Genomic DNA, 21,834 nt, shown 5'->3' on the forward strand with positions numbered 1-21,834 from the left:
GTGTAGGTAATGAAATGCATTACAAAACACCGAGTTATGTTTTACACCCAACTGAGACTTTCATGTTTATTTGTTAGAAAAGATTGTGAGTATTTCAGTAAGTCACCCTGTACCTGAAGAGAAGGCCCACACAGAAAGCCTTCGAGTGTACCAGGAAAGGACTCCTTTGTAATTTTGAACCTGAAGCTGTTTTCACATCACTGTTGATTGGCATTATTAAAAATATTCTAAAGCAATTAAATGACTCTTCAGTCACATTAAAGGTCCCATGGATATCATTCTCCATAATGTTTATGAAGCCCCTCTTACTCCTCATAGCTAACTAGCTCCTGCCCTCATTGTACTGGCACTTGTTGACACCGCTCAGAGTGTGGGTGAGTGAAGGTGCAGAACTGGATTAAAGTAAGCCAAGGCAGTACTCTAAATGAAAAATAGCATCTTGTATTTATCTAGAAGCAAGGAAAACGCTGACGTTGCCTCAGTCCTGCTTTATAGAGGTTACACAGGGAGGTATGTCACACGCTGCATTAGTAGCAGAGCCAGGAATAGAGCCCGAGTCTCTTCACAGCAGACAGCTACTCAAGCTGGCCGCAAGCACCGCAAGAAAAGAGAAAAACAGAAACACAGCGTCGCATCTTGCAGTCATGGAGCAGAGACTGAGGCCTTGTAAGAAGGGCAGTGTGTCACAGCCCAGTAACTTGTTTGCTCATTGTTTATGGAAAAGGGTAATAAAATGCACTGATGCCCAGCAAGGTGATCTGCAATGAAGGATTAATTATATATCGGGGAGAGGAGGGGAAGAGGAGAAAGAAAGAAAGACGGAGAGAAGGAAGAGATTCCTTGCATTCCAGAAACGTAGCCAGAGGCACCTGGCAGTGATTAGTGCAAAGGTTCACCAAACTTCAGATAGAGTCCGTCTTAAAAAAAAAAAAAAGTAAAAAAAAAGTGAACGGTATAACTGTTTCCTGAGCATGTGCTGACAGAAATTCCCGTAGGGCAAGACCCAGAACAGAAACACGTGGCAAGAGATTGGGTGCTATCCAGAGACCAGATTAGCAGAGCTTTACACATCATTTTTAATATTATAGGAAGAGATGAAAATCAGTGTTAACTTTTTTTTCCATTAAAAAAAAAATAATCTCCTGGTCCTGGAACTGAATTGGACTTTCTCACAATATAAGTAACTATAACGCTTGGGGGAGAGGTTTTATGAATGAAATGGTTGGCATGCTGGATTTTATGGTAGAACCTGGTTTCATGGAATATCTCAGGTTTTGTAACTAGCTGCAATACTGTACAAGTTACTTAAGATAAAACATGGACCTTCTTTGCTTTATGCTGCTCACTCTGGTGCTTTATTATATACTTTTCTTCATATTACTATGAGTTAAACATAATTCTCAAAGCCAAGGTTGTTTGATATGGTGATATGCTATGCATGATAACTGTATTACAGAGTGGTCTTATAACCCCAAATATACACAAAATTATTTGAGATAAAGGACAGATGTTCTTCAGTCTGGATTTGGTCCTGTTTCCACTGAACTCAATGGGATATGGGTTGAGGTTCTTTGTCTAGCTGAGGAATCTGCCAATCAAGCCATCACATCATAAGAAAAAAAAAGAAAACCCAGACAGTTTTCATATTGGAAACATCCCTATCTTAGATATTTCTATTTTACGGTTACACTTCATTCCCACTTATTATTCAAGAATCTTAGCTTGAATTTATTTTCATTATTTTTCAGTTTTCAATTCCATTGAATATTTACTAATTAAGTATACTGTATGTAGTTTTTGACAATCAAGAGCTGAGCAACTAGATCATGAAAAAGCTCGTCTTAAAACAGCTCAAAATCTGGCTTTACAATTTCTTACTCTGTGTTAACTTGGCCAGGAACTGCTATTGAACAAAAACGGGCTAAAGCAAAGGGTAAAACTATTTTTTACTCAGACTAAGTACTGTGGATGAATATAGAAAACATACATCTTGACATCTTGACAGAAAGCTCAGAAAAATCAATGTCAATATGTATTTATTTTTTTGTCCTTTATGTTGCAATAATATTGGAACAAGACATTTGGTGTGCATTGTGAAAATACACAGATTCTTATATACCGCTGCCTACTTCGGAAGGCTGAAAGTGGAGGCAGGATAAATAATTCTAAAACAAGGTAATGGTACTTGTAGCCTATGAGATGTCTTTTCTACAGATCACTACTAGCTCATGGCATACCTAGATAATTCCCCCATATAGGCCTTACTTACAATTTAATATGAACTTTCACCATCCAAAATATATTGTTAAAACATGATCACAACAAAATTTATGTAAAAGTCTGCTGGGGATTTCTGTTTGAGATTCCTATACCTATAAAGATACGCACTTTATAAAATGAGAGAGAAGACAGATTAATATCATCTTGTATGTTTTGACTTTTAATTTTCTTTTAAAAAAAAAACTTTCTGTTAAGATCCAGATTTCTGAGTGTTCCCATTGATGTGAGTGACAAATGCTTTGCAGTGGAGGTGAGGAATTGGCTCATTGTCGGTATCTAAGACTTGGTGTAATGACTGTTCATGGGTAGTATCCCAGCTGACTTCAAGAGCTTCCCTTAGGAAGGGCTGGGAAGCTGAGTATTTTAAGACGGTGTTCAGCATGGTACCGAAATGTGTGCAGTACCATAGACAAGGTGTGTTATCCAGTTAGGATCAGTTCTTCCCACAGTTTTCTGTCGGCTGTGTGGTTGAAGGTATTACATAAAGAAGATTTTTCTGATTAGTCCTTTTACTTAATTGTCTACTGATGCATCCTTAGGAGAGGAATGCATTAGCTGTGCAATTCCACCTGAAATCATAGGTCCCTCAAGACTAGTGTTATGTCTTCAGCGCCATCCTACACATGGTGCTTCAAAGGGAATCTGAAAAAACCCACAATACCTGGTCAATCATACGAAGTTGTATGATGAGTGAAGAGAGAGGAGAATTCCTCCCTGACTCCTTGGGTGATCAGTTTACATCCTGAAGCACGAGATTTGATTACCCCTCACTTAGCATGGAAATGTTGGTTTTGGCCATTAAATTATTCAGTCCCTTTTTAAAAAACTAGGTATTTTGTTGGATTCTGTGACTTCCTGTGGCTATGAATGCCACAGGCCAGGGCACGCTGTGTGAGCAAAATGTTCCTTTTGTTTTAAGCCGACCTGCTTCTCTCTGTGGTGCGCTCCCTGTTGCTCCTGTGTCTCGGACGGAGTGGAGAGGAGGCTGGCTCCTCCATTGCACCCTTGTAATCTGAAAAACTGCATTTTAAATTCTCTTCTTTCAGTGGCATGCTTCTAGTTTTGGCAGTTTTACTTTGTAAGAAAACCCTGTCTTACTATTGTAGTATATCTTCAGCTGTTTTTAACTCTGTGATAACTTAATGCATCAAAACTGAATACAGCTTTTCTGGTTTTCCCACTATGTAATATATGGTCATTAATAAGTAGATTCTTACTGCATCCAACTGTATAGTTCCCTTTCTGTTATTATCACTGCTCGAGAAAGTTGCATGTTATTCCTACAACACTGCTGTTCCCAAAAAATACTGTAAGTTCAAAACCAGTCAACACACGCAGGGAACATAGACTCTTTTTGTGCATACCTCTCTGTATGAGAGGTATTGAGAAGCTCCTACTGTTATTAGGTCTGAAGTCAGGAAAATGAATCGTCAAGCGAAAAAGCTTTCCTACTTGCATCATATATTACATATAGCAAGGATTTGAGCAATGGCAGTTTCATTGGTAGGCAACTGGAATTCTGGACTCAGAGAGGGCTCGCTAGTAACTTCATTAGCGTCTGTAGCAGATGATGTCTAGGAATAAGGTAAATGCATGGTTAACAGGCTACTTTTCACGTAAGGCACATACGGTTTCTGATAATGGAGTAGTAAAAGCCTTGCAGTGGGTTAATTTGTTGTTTGATTTACTAAGTGTTTTACCATCAAGCATCCTTGTAAGCCTATCGGCAGTCAGACTACAGCAGCAGCGCAAGCAGTCTGTAAGAACTGTTGATTCTTCTTGGCTTTGTCACAAGGTTAGGGAGATAGCAAAAGGATTTATGCCTCTGAACAGAAATGTTCCGTATAGCCAGGAGCCCTCAAATTTAATCAATTAAGGAAGGATAAGGATTTTTTTTACATATGTGTGAGAGTATTTATTTATATATCTCCCCATATAGCTATATATAGGCACAGATATATATTAAAAGGCCCCAAAAGGACCTGCACATTCACTGAGTTATACAGGTTACAATTAAAGTAAAATATATGGTATATATTTATTATTAATATCCAAACCAAAGCAAACTGTGGTTGTAGTACTGTATTAACAGGAAATGTCCGGGCTATTAGTTATTGAAACATACATGCCTGAGCTACTGTCTGGGAATTTTTAATGCGTCCAGCTGAGTTGCTGGTGTAAGTAGTTTAGTGTTTCTTCCAGGCAGAAGGCATCTCCGTTTAAGCTCTTTTCTGTTGCTAATGGATTATCTATTTAATTTGTATCAGGCATGATTTGTCCTCTCTTTTAACAACTTGAGTATCACAGCAACCTAATTAGTAGACAAATATTCAGGAAAGAATTAAGAACATGGCACTGGGACCTGGACAGTTAGCTGATGAAAAAACCTCTCCCTGAGCGTGCCAGAGCAGATTCACACATGCATACACACTCACAAAATAATATTTGAGGGACCAGCTCGAGCTGTAGGCATCGTGATGAATATTTTAAGGAGACAAATCCCCACGTTGGCCACTTGTGCTAATACAGCCAGATTTTTCTGCTAAGCAAAGCTCTTTCCTAGCTAAAAACTGTGCCTTAACTTACGGGAAACACGTTAAATTCCCTGTTTGGGAGAGACTGAGCAGAACATAATGGATTTTACGGTGACCTGTTCAACTGTATGAAACTCTCTTCATGCAGAGGAGGCAGTGATGGTCAAATGTTAAGACGGAGCTTTCAGGGTTTCAGCTCGAGTTCCTGTGCGGCAGTAAGTTACCAGGATACTGGCTGCCCGCGGACAGCTATGCGTGCTGGGCTCCAGCACCGTGGCAGCAGTGCCCCATGGGAGCAGCGAGCTGGCAGCTCTGCGCGGCCGCCCAGCTCAGCCAGCCGGAGCAGGGCCCCGCGCACCTCCGCACCCCTCCGCACCCCTCCTGCCTCACGTGGGGCTCTCACCTCCTCTCAGCCAGTCCTTTCAAAGGCTTCGAGGCACAAACGCTATGACAAGCGTTGAGCTCACACACGGGAAAAACAGGAATGCAGAAGAGTGTGAATGGGGAGAAGAGCTGCTTTAAAAATAACAATAAAAACTGTTAAATTCTTCTCGTATGGTTAAAATTTAAATAGCCTCTGGGAGTAGTTAAGCTGGGTAGGGAAGCTGGGATTTTCAGTATTCCCACAGCTGGACACCTTAAATGTACCATTTTTGTTTGACATGCCACATATTTGCATAGAATTTAAAAACGCGATGACTCGACCGTCCTCACAAAGCACTCGGCGCAGGGCAGCCCAGCAGGCCCCTATGGGGTGCTGCATTTCCCAGCAGTAGCCAGGGCAAGACATGTCAAGAGAAGGCCGAGGAAACCCAACGCAGGCAGTTGCACAGTACTCGCTCACCAGAAGTATTTTCCTCCCTCATTCAGAGTGGTTTCTGGCTCATCCAGGCCTTGGATTTTTTAGTACGTCTTTTGTTTCTTTTTAAAATGTGTGTGTGGTCGTTACCCATGTAAATGTCACTATCATGATCTCTTTTAGCTATTATCTTTCCAATGAAAACAACTGCAATCTTTTTAATATCCTTCCAAATAGAAGCATTTCCAGGCTTCTAATAGCACTTGTGGCATGGCGAGGACAATGCCTCCATGTGTGCCATTTGAAGGGGCTGGTGACCATTTTGTAATTTGTGGTTGCGCTTTGCCAGCACTCCCTTGCACCCTCGGAACAGACTGTAGCGAAGGCTTTTCTGCAGGTCCCAGCAGATAACGTCAGCCCTGTCTTCATGCAATAGTCCACCACAGACACGCATTTGAGAGCATTCGCGGAAGATACGACTTGTAGCTGGGCTGCACGACAGCTCGTTTGTGTTCAGCTATTGCTCTACTGAGACCTTTGAGGAAAAACGCCAGCCACATGGGAGCCGACCTTAGCGTTTAGCTGCTTCTTGGCAAATAAACTGGGTATTTTCCCCCGAGCATCTGCTCTTCAGCAGTTCAGGCTCCAGAGAGCACTTTCTGTCTCTGACCTGAAGAGGGCACAGGTGGCCCCTGCATTCCCCGCGCCCCTTTTTAGCACCGCTGCAGCCCCAGGCCCTTACGCTCGGGTGGGGCGAGGGCCATCCCAGGTCTGTTGCTGAGCTCTTTTTAATATGCACTTAAAACACAGGTAAGATTTTTTTTTCTTTGCATGTTGGCTCTTAAAATTCGACTTTAGTCCTCTTTATTCTACATACTGCTGGTCATCGCTTGTTGGGGGGGCTGTTCTCTTTCTCACGAAAAATGTATTTTCCGGTTCTTACATATTTGGCTGGAAAAGATCCTTGCCTTCACCCATTTAACAATACTGGTTTATTTCTTCTTATTTCGTTGGGGGATATTCAGAGTCCCCATGGTTTGTATTATATGCCTTATTTCCTTGCTTTGGGAGATGGAATTATTTCAGCATAGGATGGGCTTTGACTGGTTGATTTATTTAAGCCCCTTCTAATAGAGTGTCACTGTGACAGCTTTTGGCAGTGTTCCTCTGCCTCTCATGTGAAATTTGATTAAGCTGTTGTCACCATTAATTCACAGTTATCTATATTTACCTCTTGAACGCTCCCATGTAGTGCTTAGCCCTAAGTCAAGCACAGCCTCGCTCCCCAAGTTTAATCCTAACTGCTTCAAGAAGCAGTCACATAAACTGGTGAGGAACTGCTATTGCAAATCATGGTTTATGGTGTTTGAACGGCTCATGCAGCAGTAGAGGAAGACACCAGCGATAGATTTAATTTGGTTTTTAGTTGATTCTTTGTATGCCTGCAATGGTTTCTGCTCAATTGTTTTTTCCAGCCAGGTGACATATATTATAACCTGCAGCGGTATTTTTATTTCTACGCCTCAGGACTTGTAGCTGTGAAGTTTCAGCAAGGTGGCTCTCAAACAGACAGGTAGTTTTTCTAGCGTCTGAAGGTTCTAGTGCTGCTCAAAAAGCTGCTTCTTATGTTTAGCAAAAGCTCCAGAGGCAGCAGAGAGTATATGGTGAACGTACGGTCACACGTCTGGCAGTGTAACACTGGGCTATGGAGCAAAAGGCCATTTGTCACAGCTACCGTAGGGGGGTGAAAGACCAGCTTCTACCTGTTGACTCCTTTCTGAGTTAGCTTAAGGCAGCTCTAAAAGAGGCTTGTCCCGTCTTCTGCACCGTGCCGTCCTTCTGGCTGCAAATGGCCAAAAGACAGTTCTCTGGCAAAGGGTTCGTCCCTTCTGCTGCACGGCCCCTTGGTGGGATGGTCCTGTTGTGGCAGGGAGGAAGCACGGAAGCTTCTCTGCTCCACCGGTGGCAGAGGATGCCCGGGGACTTCATGGAAGTGGGTTAGTGAGGTTCCTCCTCAGCCGCCCCAGCTCGTTGTGGGAGTGTTGGGTCAGGGTCTGTTCCCCGAGCGGGACGGCCCCAGCGCTCCTGTGCTGGCCCAAGTCCCAGACGTCGGGGGGGAATTTTCCATCTCTCAGGTACAACCACTTCTCAGTCTTACACTGAGCAGTGCCGCCACAAGCAAACACTTACTCGGGCTTTTTCTTTGAAAGGACGGTACCATCTGTTGCAGTTAAAGCTGTATTTCTAAGTCTAAAAAATCCTACATGAGCAATGACTGAAACTAATGCTCTTCTTTGTCTTGGCTGCAACTTGGGTGTAAAACTTCACCCCGTTACAGATACGAAGGCCCTTAAACAATTTACTTGCATTTACTCACTCTAACTAGATTTTCCACTTCTGTTTTCTGGACGTGTATCTCAGCTCACGAAATTTTAAATTAAAACTGAGCTGTGTTCAAGTTGCTTACTGAGGAGTGGTGTCATTTTGATCCTGCCATTATGGCTAGTATAGGAAGTCAGTGTAAAGGAATAGAAATCCTTTTCTGACTCCCGTTCCTCCTAATGACTACCTGAAAGCCGCACTACGTTGTTATCTTTTTTTTTTTTTACAGTATAATTTCTACCTACAAAATAAACTTTTCTATAGTTTGGCCGTTGTGGAAATAGGGCCTTTCAAGTATTTCGTTTTCCCATATTGTGATATGTGAAGTTTTTCTGTATTTTCTTTTTCTAGGCTTGCTCCCAACATAGTCTCTCCACTTGTCAGCCCCCTGAAAGCATTAGTTGCACCTTCCCTATTGCAGAAACACGGCTCTCCGTCATCACACAGCCAGTCACCAAATGGGCAGCAATTTTCTGGAATACCAAATAAACCATACGCTCAATTTCAAAACCAGTCTGTGCAGCAGGGATCTCAAGGTAACTCTGCCCTTGTTTCTTTCCTTTTTTTTTTTTTTTTTTTTTTGAACTTTCCTGATTCCTAGTTGGGTAGAAAGAATTTATTTCAGTTTTTGCACTTTCAGACAATACTGTCTTATTAAGGGACTGACAGCATTTCAATGGCTTGATATACATACAGAGCAGAATTTTCAGACCAGTTCATTCTGTGATATGTTATCCTAACGGGGAAAGCTATCACAACAGCAGATTTATTGCATTTATTCAGGTTTTTCAGTAGATGGCTACTAGCTACGTACCTCATCGACTGGTCATCCGCCCTTCCGTCAGCTTGGAGAGAGTGACCCTAGAGCCGTCTAGTCCCAGATACATGGGCTGAAGCACACCTTGGCAACGTCCCGCTCAGTCCACTGACAGTGATGCGCTAGACATGAGCTTAGACAAAGAAAAAATATTTTGCTATTTATTATTTGGAAGTTTGGCATCTGTATTATTTTATATAATGATATGCAAAGGCACTCTGTACACTATAGTGCCAGTGTGATTTGAGGACAGGAATGGGAGCAGCTAAGCAGCTGTCCCACTGCTTAATTTAAAACATTTTTTTGTTCTGAATTACGCAGCCTTTTTAATCGGGAGCTTATTTACCTATTCCGGAGTTCTGCTGTGGGAACTAATTAATGTTTCTGCAATTTTTGAGATATATTTGAATAATATCTCTGCAATTAGCAAGAGATATTATTATCACAAATTCTTCCAGTAACAGGAGCTTGCATATTTAAGAAATCTGTTATATAATCCAGATGGTATGCTGCTTAAGTGCGGTAAATATTCACAATAAAGAAGTGTGCAGGACATCTGTCTGGTTGCAAGTATAACCAAGCGTATAAGTTTATACAGGCAGATAACCAGCTTTTTGAAACTCATTTCACAGCTGTAGTGTCGTTTGTATAAGGTCATTTTTGGCTGGCAAAGTATCACATGTGATCAGTTTACCAGTGGGCAAAGTAGGAGGTTTGCTTTCTCTCCACGTATGCTAAGGCTAGGTCTGAAACACAGGAGCTGAACACAAACCCAGCGAGCAATTCACAGCGGTAACGGGGTTCGGTATCCCAACAGTTCCCTCTGCCCTTCGTTCTCTGAGGAGTATTTTTGCTCTTTGGTTGGACTGACTCAGTCTGAAAAGTTAAAGCGTATTACATTAAATGATTTGTGCTGAAGGAAAAACTAACTCAACCTGATGCTCAACAGATTATTCAATTTAAAAAGATTAACTCTGTAAGGGAAAAGTGGCAGATTTATGATAGCATGTAATGATATATGATTATGTTACTATAATGAGCTAAATAACTACAAACCACAAGAGGAAAGTTTAGCAGCTCATTACTATGGCAGAAACAAATGCATAGACAGAACAAGTTTTGAACCACTTAAATAAATTGACTTTATTCCTTAAGAAAACCACATTTCCTTTTGAATGAATTGTTGCTTTCTAAGTGTTATGTCGTGTGGTTTTGAAAAAGCAATAATTTTCCACTTTGGCCAAATGTTGAAGTATTATTATAAATTCATTATGGAAATGGTCATTCAAAAATCAATTTTGATTAGCAGCCTTTGAAATCAATTGATCTGTAACCTGTACTTAGCCGTAGTTGCTCTACATCTCTTTTGCATCTCAGTTCATTAATAGCACATTTTTCTAACGGAATCTGTAGTAATTTGGGAGTTTTGAATTTTTGCTGAAAAAAGGAGCACTATGTAAGTCTAGCTGTAGAACTGGGCATCTGTATAGAAGCATATAAACATCGTGGATCTGAAATTTTTAGAAGACAGCAAGCTTCGTCAAGCTGGTAGCAGAAATATTGATAATGAAAGAATAAGCTGACATTATTTATATGTTTAAACCTAGCTGTAGTTAAGATCACATGGAAGTTATTACATGCTGAAAGAATTTGGCAGGCAATGGAATCCTGTAGTTATTTATACCTGACATGATTTCTTGTCAGAAATTTTATGGAATTTGAAAAGCTGAGATTTATTTGCGCATACATGTAAATGACATGCCATAACAAGATGCCATTTAATAGGCATATTCCAATTATTTGCTCATTACATCATTCATTTCAAAGCTGCCTGATGTTTTCTAGGCCGTGCCTTAGAGAAACAGAGGCAGCCAGTGCACTGTGTGAAGTGGCTAACTGCAGCTTTTCTGTCACAAATTATTTCAAAGCAAAATTTTAACTAAATGTTATGTTTGGAACTCGGTTTATTCCTTTATTAACTGTTATATTTCTACATCTACTGTACATAAAACATTTAATAGTGATTATTTAAACTGACAGGACATTTAGTAAATTCTTCACTTGAAAATTAACCTCAGAAAAATTTTGATTTAAATCACAACTGAAGGAAAACATGAAATCCATGTGGAAAAAAAAATACTGGTGAAACACTTGTTGCCAAATTGGTACTACACTTTTGCTCTCCTAGAAGGAGCAGGGATGTTTGCACCAGACAAGCTTTCTTGCTTACTTCATATTTTAACCACTGAAGGGAGTCTTTTTTAAGAACTTGTAAAAAATGCTCCATGTTTAGTTTACTCCAATCAACTGTATGTGGTTGTCAATTGAACCATTGGTTATGGGATTTTAATCATATCTGAATTCTTAATACTTTCTGCATAAAGCATTTTAAAAAATCTAAAGGAACCACAACTAAATGGCATGAACCAAAAGCACCTTTGTTTCATACTGCACATTTTAAAAATGTATAAATGCAGTAAAGGTCTGACCTGTGTTGCATATGCAAATCGAACGTTGTATTGCCTGCAAGCAACAAGTTTCATTTCCTGTGGTTGTGTAAAATGAATGAAACCTTATCTGGCAAGAGCACCCGTTGTTACAGAAGTCCTGGTGGTTGCTTTAACTCACGTGGCCTTTCCATCTCTTGTCTAATGACTTTGGTTTTCGGGAACACTTAGCATTTAAACAAGCTGGCAGTTTTTCCTGTTTAAAAGATGCGTGAGGCTGAGTTCCTCTGGAACAGACTGACATCACCGAATTCTTCCTGCACGTCCTAGTAGTGGAACTGCAAATCAGGTTCACCAGCTGCAACTGCAGTTCTTCAGTGTTTCAGATGTAAGGCCAGAGTCCTCCTGAATAAACCGCTGCCACCGTCACTCCCCGTGAAACCTCCATGCAGTCATGTGAGAGGTTGTTCTGAAGATGAGTCATGTAAACACACAGAAGGGAAGTACAAGTGCTTGCTGACAGGTCTCCAGCCAGGCAGTGAACTGTCTGGTGTAAGATCCCAGCACCGGGGATAAGGCAGGTGCTGCCTAACTCAGTAGTCTTCTCTGTGCTCTTGTCTATGCAGAAGAGCTGTCTTGAGTCTCCTCCTCTTTCTCACCTTTTGCAATTGCAAAAGCTGTTCGGAGTCTCTGTCTTTCTCCTCCACCTTTCATCCTCAAGGAAGCAGCTACCTGCCTTGCAGTCCACTCCTCCCATACCCATCCCTGTGCCTTTTTCCACAGGCATAGAATGCCTTCCATAAAGCCTCTGTCCCTTTCTTGTAGGGTCCCACTGTCTCATTGTTTCTATGAAGCTAGTGAAAAAGGAAGTCTGCTTTCATTGTACTGCTCAGGTCAGAAGGGTTAAAAGTCCCATTTTTAGTGTCATGGTTTGTTTCACTCGACCAGTGTTCTTGCTGCAACCTTTCCCTTCCTCACTCCACCTTTTTTCTTTAGTTTGCTACCTGCATTTATCACATCTGGAAGCACAGGAGAACAGGAATGGTATATTTTCTTTGGGCCACACTTAGCAGAAATTTGGGCCTGGCGAATACAATAGTGCAATAACATTAGTATTTTCTGGATAGTTCCAGTAACACTTTTTGCGCTGCCTTTTCAGATTATCACACAGTAATGCTGAGGGATAGATACTTCAGTCCAAAGGAGAAGTGATTGCTTCTGGCAGTTCTTTTCCAGACTTCTGAGTCTGAGGTAGTTCTGTGCGTCAGGTATGTGTTCCTGAGCAGCTAGACAGTGTAACTTAAAACACTTCAGAAGAAACCTTTACCCATAGGTCTTGAGAAAACCCTGGATCCAACTAGTTTGAATCCAGTTCTGTCATGCTTGGCTGTTCTCTGATTTCCTAAGCCACTGTGCTAGCCCTGTAGATCATAAAGATATTTAATTGATTTAACAAAGGCAAGCCGGGGAGCATGACGAAAGGGCAGCAATTACAGAGACAGAGAAAATACACGTCATGCCTTCCCTACAAGTGATGTGTATAGCAGACATTCTGGAAAAGGTTCAGTTTTTTCTCTAGCAATGCATGTAAGTCCTCTCTGCAACCAGTTATACCTCATCTGAAGCCAAGTGTCTCACTTTTTTTCACTGCTCATCTCAAAAGGATTTATTTTTAGAAGGCTTACAGCAAGGAGTTCATGTTTTGTAAACAGAAGAGTCAGGATAATTATCAAAAGCCAATCAGTAAAGCACTGTACCGAAAACCACATCAAAAGATGGCTTTGCTACCTCTCATAAGAACTCTTTGGTTTTTTGAGCCAGACTCTCCAGGCAGTAAATAGAGGTGGCTGTCTATTTCTTCCAAGGAAGGACATGCATCATTTAATGCTCAGCTTTCCAAACTTCTGGGCCACCTTCTACATAGCAGCAAATATGAACAGCTTTGGTACAGTGTGCATAGTGTCTTTATCTAATATAGTCATCCATTAGTACTTCACCAATCATGGATATCAACAATTTAGGTATTTTGTGGTGGAGGATCGTAGGTTCTCAAGAAATGAATCATCTAATCCTTGCAGATTCTGCCAAAACACGTATTGAACTGTGAAACTTCAGAGCAAATCTTTCACCACTCGATGAGTTCATTCCATTTCTACTAAAGAATTGCCTCACTTAGCCTTATTTATTACCACCTTAGAAACCATGACCAGAATGAACAGACAGACCCTAAGCTTTGCCTGATACTATCTACTTGGTCAAACTTTGGTAGTAAAGGGAAAAGGTAGAAAAAGACAGATCTTTCTTAACAGGAAAAAAGCTTATACACTGCACGATAAATTCCACCCCGTACAGCACCCAGGCGCTCTGGTGATGGGCACGGGTATTTCATTTCTAAACAGACAGACTGAACAGCTGCACAACTGGCCCAGCAAGTCAGGTCTTCCACTGGTGAGTGGAGCTGTGCTGACTTGTATCAGCTGAAGACCTGGTTGTGTCTGTGTCTGACTGAACTACCTGGAGCTTTTGCTGTAGTTCCTTACGAAACGTTTCAGTCCGAGTAAGACTGAGGGAAGAAAGACAACAGCTCCATATTTTTTCTGGCAATTAGAGGAGAATCCTGGTGCTACATTCTACTAAACTTTAAGCCTGACTTTGTTGACCTCAGTCACATGTAAGGGAAGGAGCATCGTTTCAGAAGGGACTTTCAGAGAAGATAGGAAAAGGGATAGTTAATATGAATGTGCAATTAGCGTGCGATGCACCTGAAAGCAGGAAGAGGTTATTGAGGCGGAAGGAAGGAAGAGAATTAAATCAGGCCGTGGTTGGTATAAATTTTGTGGCATGCTTTGAGGTCCTTATGGGAGCAAATAACATTTTCTTTTAGGATGTTGACACAAACTTGTAAGTTTTAAAATCCCTTCCTCAGCAATTCATTTACGGTTAAATATCTTCGTTTGTTGCGTACAACTCATTCACAAATTCTGCTGGCAAAAACCAAACTGCTGGTCCACTGGTAATATGATACTTTAAAAAAAAGCAGGACATAAGAAATGTAAGGTATGCGGGGGACAAAAGTCAAACATGCCCCAAAATCAGAATGACCGAGGCAGCCAGAGACCATACAGATTTATCGCGGCACTTTGCAGAAGCAAGAAGAGCCTCTAGCTGAACTCAGAGTCTTCACCTGACGTCCATCTGGAGTCAGTCCTGCACCTCTAGTTCAATTTTACTTGCAGACTGTGGTGCCCTGTGTTCAGTGAAAGGGGTTTCATTTGAAATAAGAGCAGTCTGAGAGAGGAGAGGTTTAAGGTACTCTTAAAGGTGTTTCGAATAAAGAGCGCTGTCTCCAGCAGTGCATAACGCACTCTGGATGGGAAAAGACTTTACTCAACTGAAAACAAAGCAGTGCTATTCATTTAAATATTACATTATTGTATTTAAATTAAAAGTAATTCATTATAGACACATTCCCTTAAGAGCTGAGCATCCTGGACCTGATCCAGTGGAGTACTTACTACTTAGCTTTGAACACAAGTGGGCTGTTGGCCGTGTTCAGCTGATCTATTGCTTGAAATGAAGCGCATCCTTGAGATTTTTGCTTGATGGGGATCACAGTCCACAGCACCTTGTGGGACCGAGTCTGATGTAGCTTTTATATTATTACGCCTTATAGAATAGCATGATCATTTTTCCATAGTTAAAACTGAGGAACTAAAAACCCCCACAATAGTAATGAAATACTGTGACAGAAATGGAGCTAATACCACTGCAGTAGTGTTAAAATGTGTGTGCGATATCTATTTTCAGGTTACCAAGGGAGCTTTCACTCAATACAGAACTGTTTCCACTATGGAGACTGCTACAGAACAATGGACCAGTCTGTCACCAGCGATGTGCTAACAGGGGAATCCCCTTGCTTTAATCCTCTGAGACAGAATGGCTATCACATACTCAATGCACCTTTAGCTTCAACAGGTAATTTATTCTGCCTATAAAGAATTATCCATATGATATTTTTGGCAGGAGGGGAGAAGAACACATTTTATAGTCAATATTATTACAAAAATATGTTTGCATAAAAAACTCAGTCACTGAAAGTCATTTGCATCTATAAAAATCCCAGAAGGAAAGCAGACTTGTTTTCTTTAATTCTCCTGTATTTGACTGATGGACAAATTCTCCTTCGTTCTGCTGGGTGTCATAGGCGACACGCACCTTCAGGAGAGCTGGCAAACGAGACTGTTCCCACATTCCTTGGGTGGGCTATTCATTGTACATCTCTTCAGGTATGCTCAGGCAGGCTTTTATAATCCGATCAAAGTTAAGAAGATAGTTAACACAATTCTGAAGAAAATAGCCGCAGCAGGGATGTCCTGTCCATCTAAGAATAAAAGGATGGCTTTGTTTTGCAATACTGACGTTTACAAAACGGAAAGGTACTGCTTTGATAAATTCAGCTAAAAATATTAGTTAGTTTCTTTTCGTTTGGGAATTCCTTTGCGTTTGTGCTGTTGCACGGTCATGGCAATTGTATTTTCCCACTTAGCTACATATTTGCATAATGTAAAATCTGCAAAAAGTTATTATAGCTAGATTACTATAATACTTCAATATTTAAGTATTCATTTTTATAAAGCGTTTTTTCTACTTCTAAAACCACAATTAAGAATTGACAGAATTACTGAAATCAAACAAAATGTGAGTATCGTCAGAGCCATGAAACCCTACCATTTACTGCAATCTTTACTTATATTTCTCCAAGAAATTTTTCTTCATGTCTGAATTCAGGAGGGCATCTCGGTTAAGGACGATACTGAAAACATATGTTTAAATGCTTTTTGAAATGGGGCCTGAGTCAGACCACAAAATTAGAGTTGACTTTCCTGTTTGTTTTGTATTAAAGGAGACTCTGTTCAGAGAGACCGTGCATGCATTTGTCTGGTGTTCCATACTAGAAAGTGTATGCATCAGTAACGAACACAAGGGAAAAGTTTAAGATGAAGTTTCAACTTCAACTTTGAATTCTTTTGTGTTATTCATAAGTTTGATGTTACTAAAACATAGTTTTTTCATGTTAACATCAAATTTCAAGTTTAGATTGACAGCCTGCAATATTTAAAGAACAGACTAAATAAACTTTCCAAAAGAAATTGTAGGAGCAAAGAATAATACTATGGCAGGACACCAACTTCAACAACAGTTGATTTGTCTGTCTGGGGCTAAACTATTATGAAATGTTTCTGTGTAATATTTTTGTTTTTAGAGTGGTTATTGAGGTATGCAAATACTTAAAAGGCTGAAACATAAATATATATGAAATATATAAATCTTATCTCATCTTTTTGTGTGTAAAATAGAACCATTCAGGTTTGCAAGATTCATCAAGGCTATGCATTAATTTTTTTTCAGGCTTTTATAGCACCATTAATATTAAATGAGATCTCATCTCACAGGAATGCCAAATGTGACTGGCAAACAGCTGTTCCATGAATCACATTAACAGTCAATAAATTTTTATTTTCTGCTCAGAACTGTGGATAGTTTACTCTATCTGGAATCTAATAATGATTTCTGGGGTGCATGCTTATCTTGGGTTTTGTCCATCTGTGGTTGTGTATCCACCCTGTATACAGGCTCATCAAATAGAAATTAGCATAACATAAACACTCGCAAAACTTACCAAAATACCGGTCACGCCACTTGGACCGACACAGCACAGGGCAGATAAACAGGCCAAGTTCGTCTTCCAGAGACTTTGGACATACGCTGCATGCCAGATTTCTGCAGACAGCAGGACTTGACCTGTAAACTGACAGTAAATTAATACGTCATAGGAAAATGCAGAAATGTAAACAAGTAGAAAATTTGGTCTCAAATAATAAAAACATACCTAATAGTAAAATACCTATAATTAAGTTCTAAAGACTGAGCCGACGGTTCTTTCTGAAATGAGGACTGGCTGTGTAAGACTGCGGGATCTGTCATTACTGCTGGTGGTGCGGTGCCGCACAGCCCGGAGGCTCAGTTAAGCCTGGTGCAGTGTTCGATTTGGCCATATCTAGACACGCTTGCCTGCAAAGTTAGGGAGGCAGAAGAGATGAGAGAAAGGCTGAAGAGAAGAAAGAGCCCCATTTTCCACATGGGGAACTGAGGCACAGAAAAACGGTTGTTTCCCAATGGCTCCACAGAGCTCCTCTGTCAAGCAGGGACTGCAGCCAGGTCCTAGCGCTTTAACCACGAGGATCAGCCAGCCACACATTGACTTGCAATTCACACGAGTGTTAGTTGTAAGAGATTTCTTTTCTACGTCAGGCACAGCGTTCACAGGCATGTTCTCAACTAGAAGAATCTTGTTCCGCGTGTTGCCTCAGCTGACTTAATGCTGTAGCTGTCCATTAAAATGGTGGTAGGTGGGCTCTGTGGGCTGGCTGCAGGGGTCAGAACCTTGCGCCGAAGCTCACACAGACACTTTTCTAAAGACACAACCCAAATCAGGTGGCACAGGGTAAACCAGAATATGTATGTTAAAGGAGGAACCCAAGGGGTCAATGTTCCATGCAGTAGTTTGGGGAGGGGGGGGCTGGCCTAGCAAACTGTTGAAGGAGGAGGCTTAGGAGGTTGCCCAGCCCGCAGGCAGACAGCAGGGCAGATAGGAGGGTCTGGTTGGTGTGAGGGGGAGTGCGGGCACAGGGACGGGTGCAGAAAGGAGAAGGGGAAAGCAAGGGGTGAACACAGCAGGGGTGAAGTAAGGAAAGATCTGGACTGCAGTAAAATGAGTATGTGCGTGCGAGCCTTGACTGGCCAGTTGCAAAAGCAGGTTATAGTGGGGCATAACAGGAAATTTCCGTGTCCTTTAGGTAGGCAATAAATCTTTTGTTTTGGGCTCCCTGGCACTCCAGCTGCCACAGCACCTGGTAGCAGGCAAACCTGTTGCTTTCCACAGCTCAGGGAGGCTTGTAACAGCTGTGGAAGTTTTGCATTATAAAAGGAGAAGGACAGAGATATTCTTCCCTGCCATAGCGGCTTTCTGGTAGCCTGGCAAGCACCAGCCAGCTCAGCCAGGTGAGAAGCCAGCAGCATGGTGGGCTTGGGGAGGACAATGTGGTGCACAGCTCCTTCCACACAGCCTGTCAGCCTGACCTCACCCAGACATGCTTCCGCAGACCTCACTTCTGCAGTATGTGGGGATCCAGTAAATGTAGGATCCAGATTTCTTCTGGATTTTAAGAGCAGCTGAGAGACACATGGAACATTTTTCCTAAGTGCCATTAAAAGGAAAAACACACAAAACAAGAGGACTGCATCACTTTTAGTGCACACTTACTAGGATCCTTGCCCACTCATTGTTTTGACATCCTATTCAGATAATGACTGTAAAGTCCCAAGGGAGTCGTGCTCTGATACTTGCACTTCGCTTGCAAATGCGTAGCTTTCCACAGAAATGAATGGGAGCCTCGTCTATGATGACACAAATGCCCGTGGAGATTAATTTGTGTATCTCCTGGGTAAGGCTTTGATGGTAAACCCTATTGTCTCTTCATTAACACTGGGCTGTGCTGTATAATCCCAGGCCTCAAACTACGCTTCCTTCCTTATATGTACTGTGGTACTAAATCATGTCCATACAACTTGTCACGCTTTCAGGCTATGATGCAATCTCCGAAGCACAGTGCGTATCTGAAGACATGGTCTCGAACGGAACTGATGAAAATGGATTCTTCCAAAACGGCGCCTTTGATCACTGCTTGAATCACATCCCTTCCATCTATACAGATACCCAAGAGCAGTGCTGACCTTGTTTCCTTTATTATACCTATAACTGTGTATGTAATAACAAAGGTGTTGTTCAAGTACTTTTATTTAGTCTGTATCCCTATATGTGCTCATTTAAATAAACACCTCACATTTACCAAACCAGTTTATACATGAATAGTCTGTATAAGATAATATTGGAACCTGTTCCTTTGCTGTGGCACTTTGAAATTCATGCTTTAAGGGAATGAGGAGCATTTCAAGCAGCTTGTTTTGTAAGTTCTCTCAGTAAAGTGTAAATGTAAGTTATATAATAAACTTGTAAAGAAGGGGTTGTTTTTTTTTTTCCTGAAAAGTATGTTTCAGTTTGAGAATGTTGTTCCCTTTAATCAGTTTTCATGTAACTCATTGGCCAATTCTTCTCTTTTTTTTTTCTTTTTTTTTTTTTTTTTAACTAAAAGGATTTTTTTAATCACAGACCTCATGTATATAAAGATCTTCATTTTCTCAGCTGGTTTTATATTTTCAGTTTTACAAGAAAGCATTAAAAACTGGAAACAAGTGTACTGTCATTTCTTAACATCATCGGTCTGCCTGATAAATCCTAATACGACATTCTTAAAATGCCTGAAAGTGATTTAAACAAAGCAGTGACATTTCAGTAACTGTGAAATTAAAGCAGCCCAAGTGTATGTGAAGAAAACCAAGGGGCCCACAGACTTTCAGTGAAAGGACCAGAAGCCTTCCAGCACGGGGCGGCACCGTGGGCTGGCTTCCCGGCGCTGCGTGCCCACCGGCCCTGCACCGTCTCCCAGCCTTCCTGCTGCCCCGGCCACGGTGGGTACATCAGCACGTGCAGCCGTCCCAGCAGCATAGGGGAAAATTAAATGCAGCTGCGGTTGGCTTTTAGCCTCCACGAGTAAATGCACGGCCTCATCCCTTGTGAGATCCGTGGCACGTTCACACTGCACAAACGCTGAGTGTGGGGCAGGTCGCCTCATTTCTCCATTCGCAAGACCCGGCAGCCGCTCTCAGCTCTCCGCTTCAGGCATGCGCTGTAGAGGAGAGCAGGACGTCTTGGCAGGGCTTTCCCCCATCCAAAGCACTCATCATCGGTCGCCTCCAGAGGAACAGAGGTCACCTGCAGTGGCTTGGTTCCCTGCAACTGTGGCCCTGGCCCCACTGGGCTGCATTTCCCAGCCTAGTCGTGATTCCTGGGGGAGACAGGCATCCTGCAAGGGGACAGGCGCTTCCAGCGTGTGCCAATGCAGGCATGTTAGACGTGAGCCCCTGAAAACGTCCCATGGTGGCTTGGGAGAACAATAAGGAAAAACTAACTAAAAAAAAAAAAAATTTCTTCTCATTTGCAAACCATTGCTAGTTGGGCTTAATAAGGCACCCTAGGAGCAATGTGTGGTTACCTGAGAGGCTTTATTCTGCCCAAAACACAACCCCCAACCTCAGGAAATGCTGCTGCATGCGGAACCTGCTGTCCTGCAGGTGTGGGTGCAGCCTCACGAAGGAGAGAGGCTGGCAGTTTGGGCTAAATGAAGATGTGCCAGGGCCCTGGGAAGATACTTAGCATCAACTCTGCTCTTGTACTATAAATGTGGCTGTGCCTCCTGCGCCTGATGCCAGAGGGCTTCAGCTTGGCCACAGGGCAGAGCTCTCGTGAAAAGGCTGAAGGACGTTTTTACAGCAGGTCCCAGGTGAAGTCTGCAAAAGGACACCATGCCCGCGCCAACAAGCCATGCCCGCGCCAACAAGCCATTCCCGCGCCACCACGTCTGCAACAGCAGAGGTGCTGCGCCAGGCACGCGGCAGCCCGAGGAGGCTCTGCTGTGCCCATCCGAGCCAGGGTGCACACCTGAAATGCTGCTGATGCCTGAGAAGTTTTTCACCACCAGGCAAATCTTCACAAGCACCACTCACGAAGGGATGCCCAGCCTGAGCATCCGTCAATGTCTGGCAAATACCCCTTCATTTGCAGCTCAAAGTGACCCAGGCTACCACGGGGCACACTGAGTTGAAACCAGTCAGTGACTGAGGACGATGCTTTCTTTTTTTCCTCTCTTCTCCCCATTACCAGGATCTGCTCAGCAGCGGTGTGCCCACACAGAGCTGCCGAGGACCTTCCCTTATGCCAGTGCCAAGCCCCATCTCTTCAGTTTCCAGGCCTGTAATCCAATTAGTGGCTCCCCAGAGAACAGCTTAAAACAAGAAGCAGCTGCTAGAAGATTTCTTGCCCCCCCCCCCCCCCCCCAAGACTGACAGAGAAATGTCAAGCACCTGGCTTCAGCAAAATAGCAAGTTCTGCAGGAAAAAAAACGCTAAATTCAGTGGCATGTTAAGAAAATACCACATTTTGCAGCTGCATAATCCGAATCCACAGAGCAGGCCTCAAGCTGAATGGGGCGATTCTTTGGCAGCATTTGCAGAAGTGGCATTACTGGGTCCACAGGACTGCGGTTCCCCTTACGGTCACAAAGTTATACAACCACAATGAATATATATATTTTAAAGCACAATTTGGTGGCAACGTGTGAACCCAGCAGTCAAAGTACCAGGGAAAACACAGTAGCAGCATAAACTCAGAGGTCTCCAGTGCCCCAGCCACTCAAGTGTATTTCTGCGTCCTTTGCAGCCCTACCCGGGGATGCCGGCTGTAACTCTTGGCAGTTTCTAGCTTTGGCAAACATCTTGTATGGAATCAGAAGGGCGACGGTGTCCCATGCTTGCAGGCAGCCCTCGAACGGCAGCTCTCCTGGGGGACTGAGACCCTGCCCTCTGCAAGGGTGTTGACCCCAGAGGCCGGTCTACAGC

General features: G+C 42.4%; 1 protein-coding gene across 7 annotated transcripts in view; it reads left to right on the forward strand.

Annotated features, from left to right (window-relative positions):
* GLIS1 (GLIS family zinc finger 1) overlaps positions 1-19,342 on the forward strand; it is a 207,664-nt gene extending 188,322 nt beyond the window's left edge. For 4 of the 7 annotated variants that reach the window (XM_087733114.1, XM_087733115.1, XM_087733113.1 and 1 more), the window contains 3 exons: positions 8,347-8,531; positions 15,067-15,234; positions 18,904-19,342. In XM_087733114.1, coding sequence (XP_087589240.1) covers positions 8,347-8,531; positions 15,067-15,234; positions 18,904-19,052 — 502 coding nt within the window. In that variant the 3' untranslated portion in view covers positions 19,053-19,342. Of the gene's footprint in view, positions 1-8,346; positions 8,532-8,778; positions 8,903-15,066; positions 15,235-18,903 lie in introns of those variants that run through there. The other 3 variants (XR_015698973.1, XM_087733116.1, XM_087733117.1) reach the window with 3 other exon arrangements.
* Positions 19,343-21,834: the final 2,492 nt, after the last annotated feature.

The sequence above is a fragment of the Nipponia nippon genome, unplaced genomic scaffold, assembly GCF_047370975.1.
Source record: "Nipponia nippon isolate SJK-2023a ecotype South Korea unplaced genomic scaffold, ASM4737097v1 scaffold_5, whole genome shotgun sequence".
In the NCBI taxonomy this organism is placed as follows: Eukaryota; Metazoa; Chordata; class Aves; order Pelecaniformes; family Threskiornithidae; genus Nipponia; species Nipponia nippon.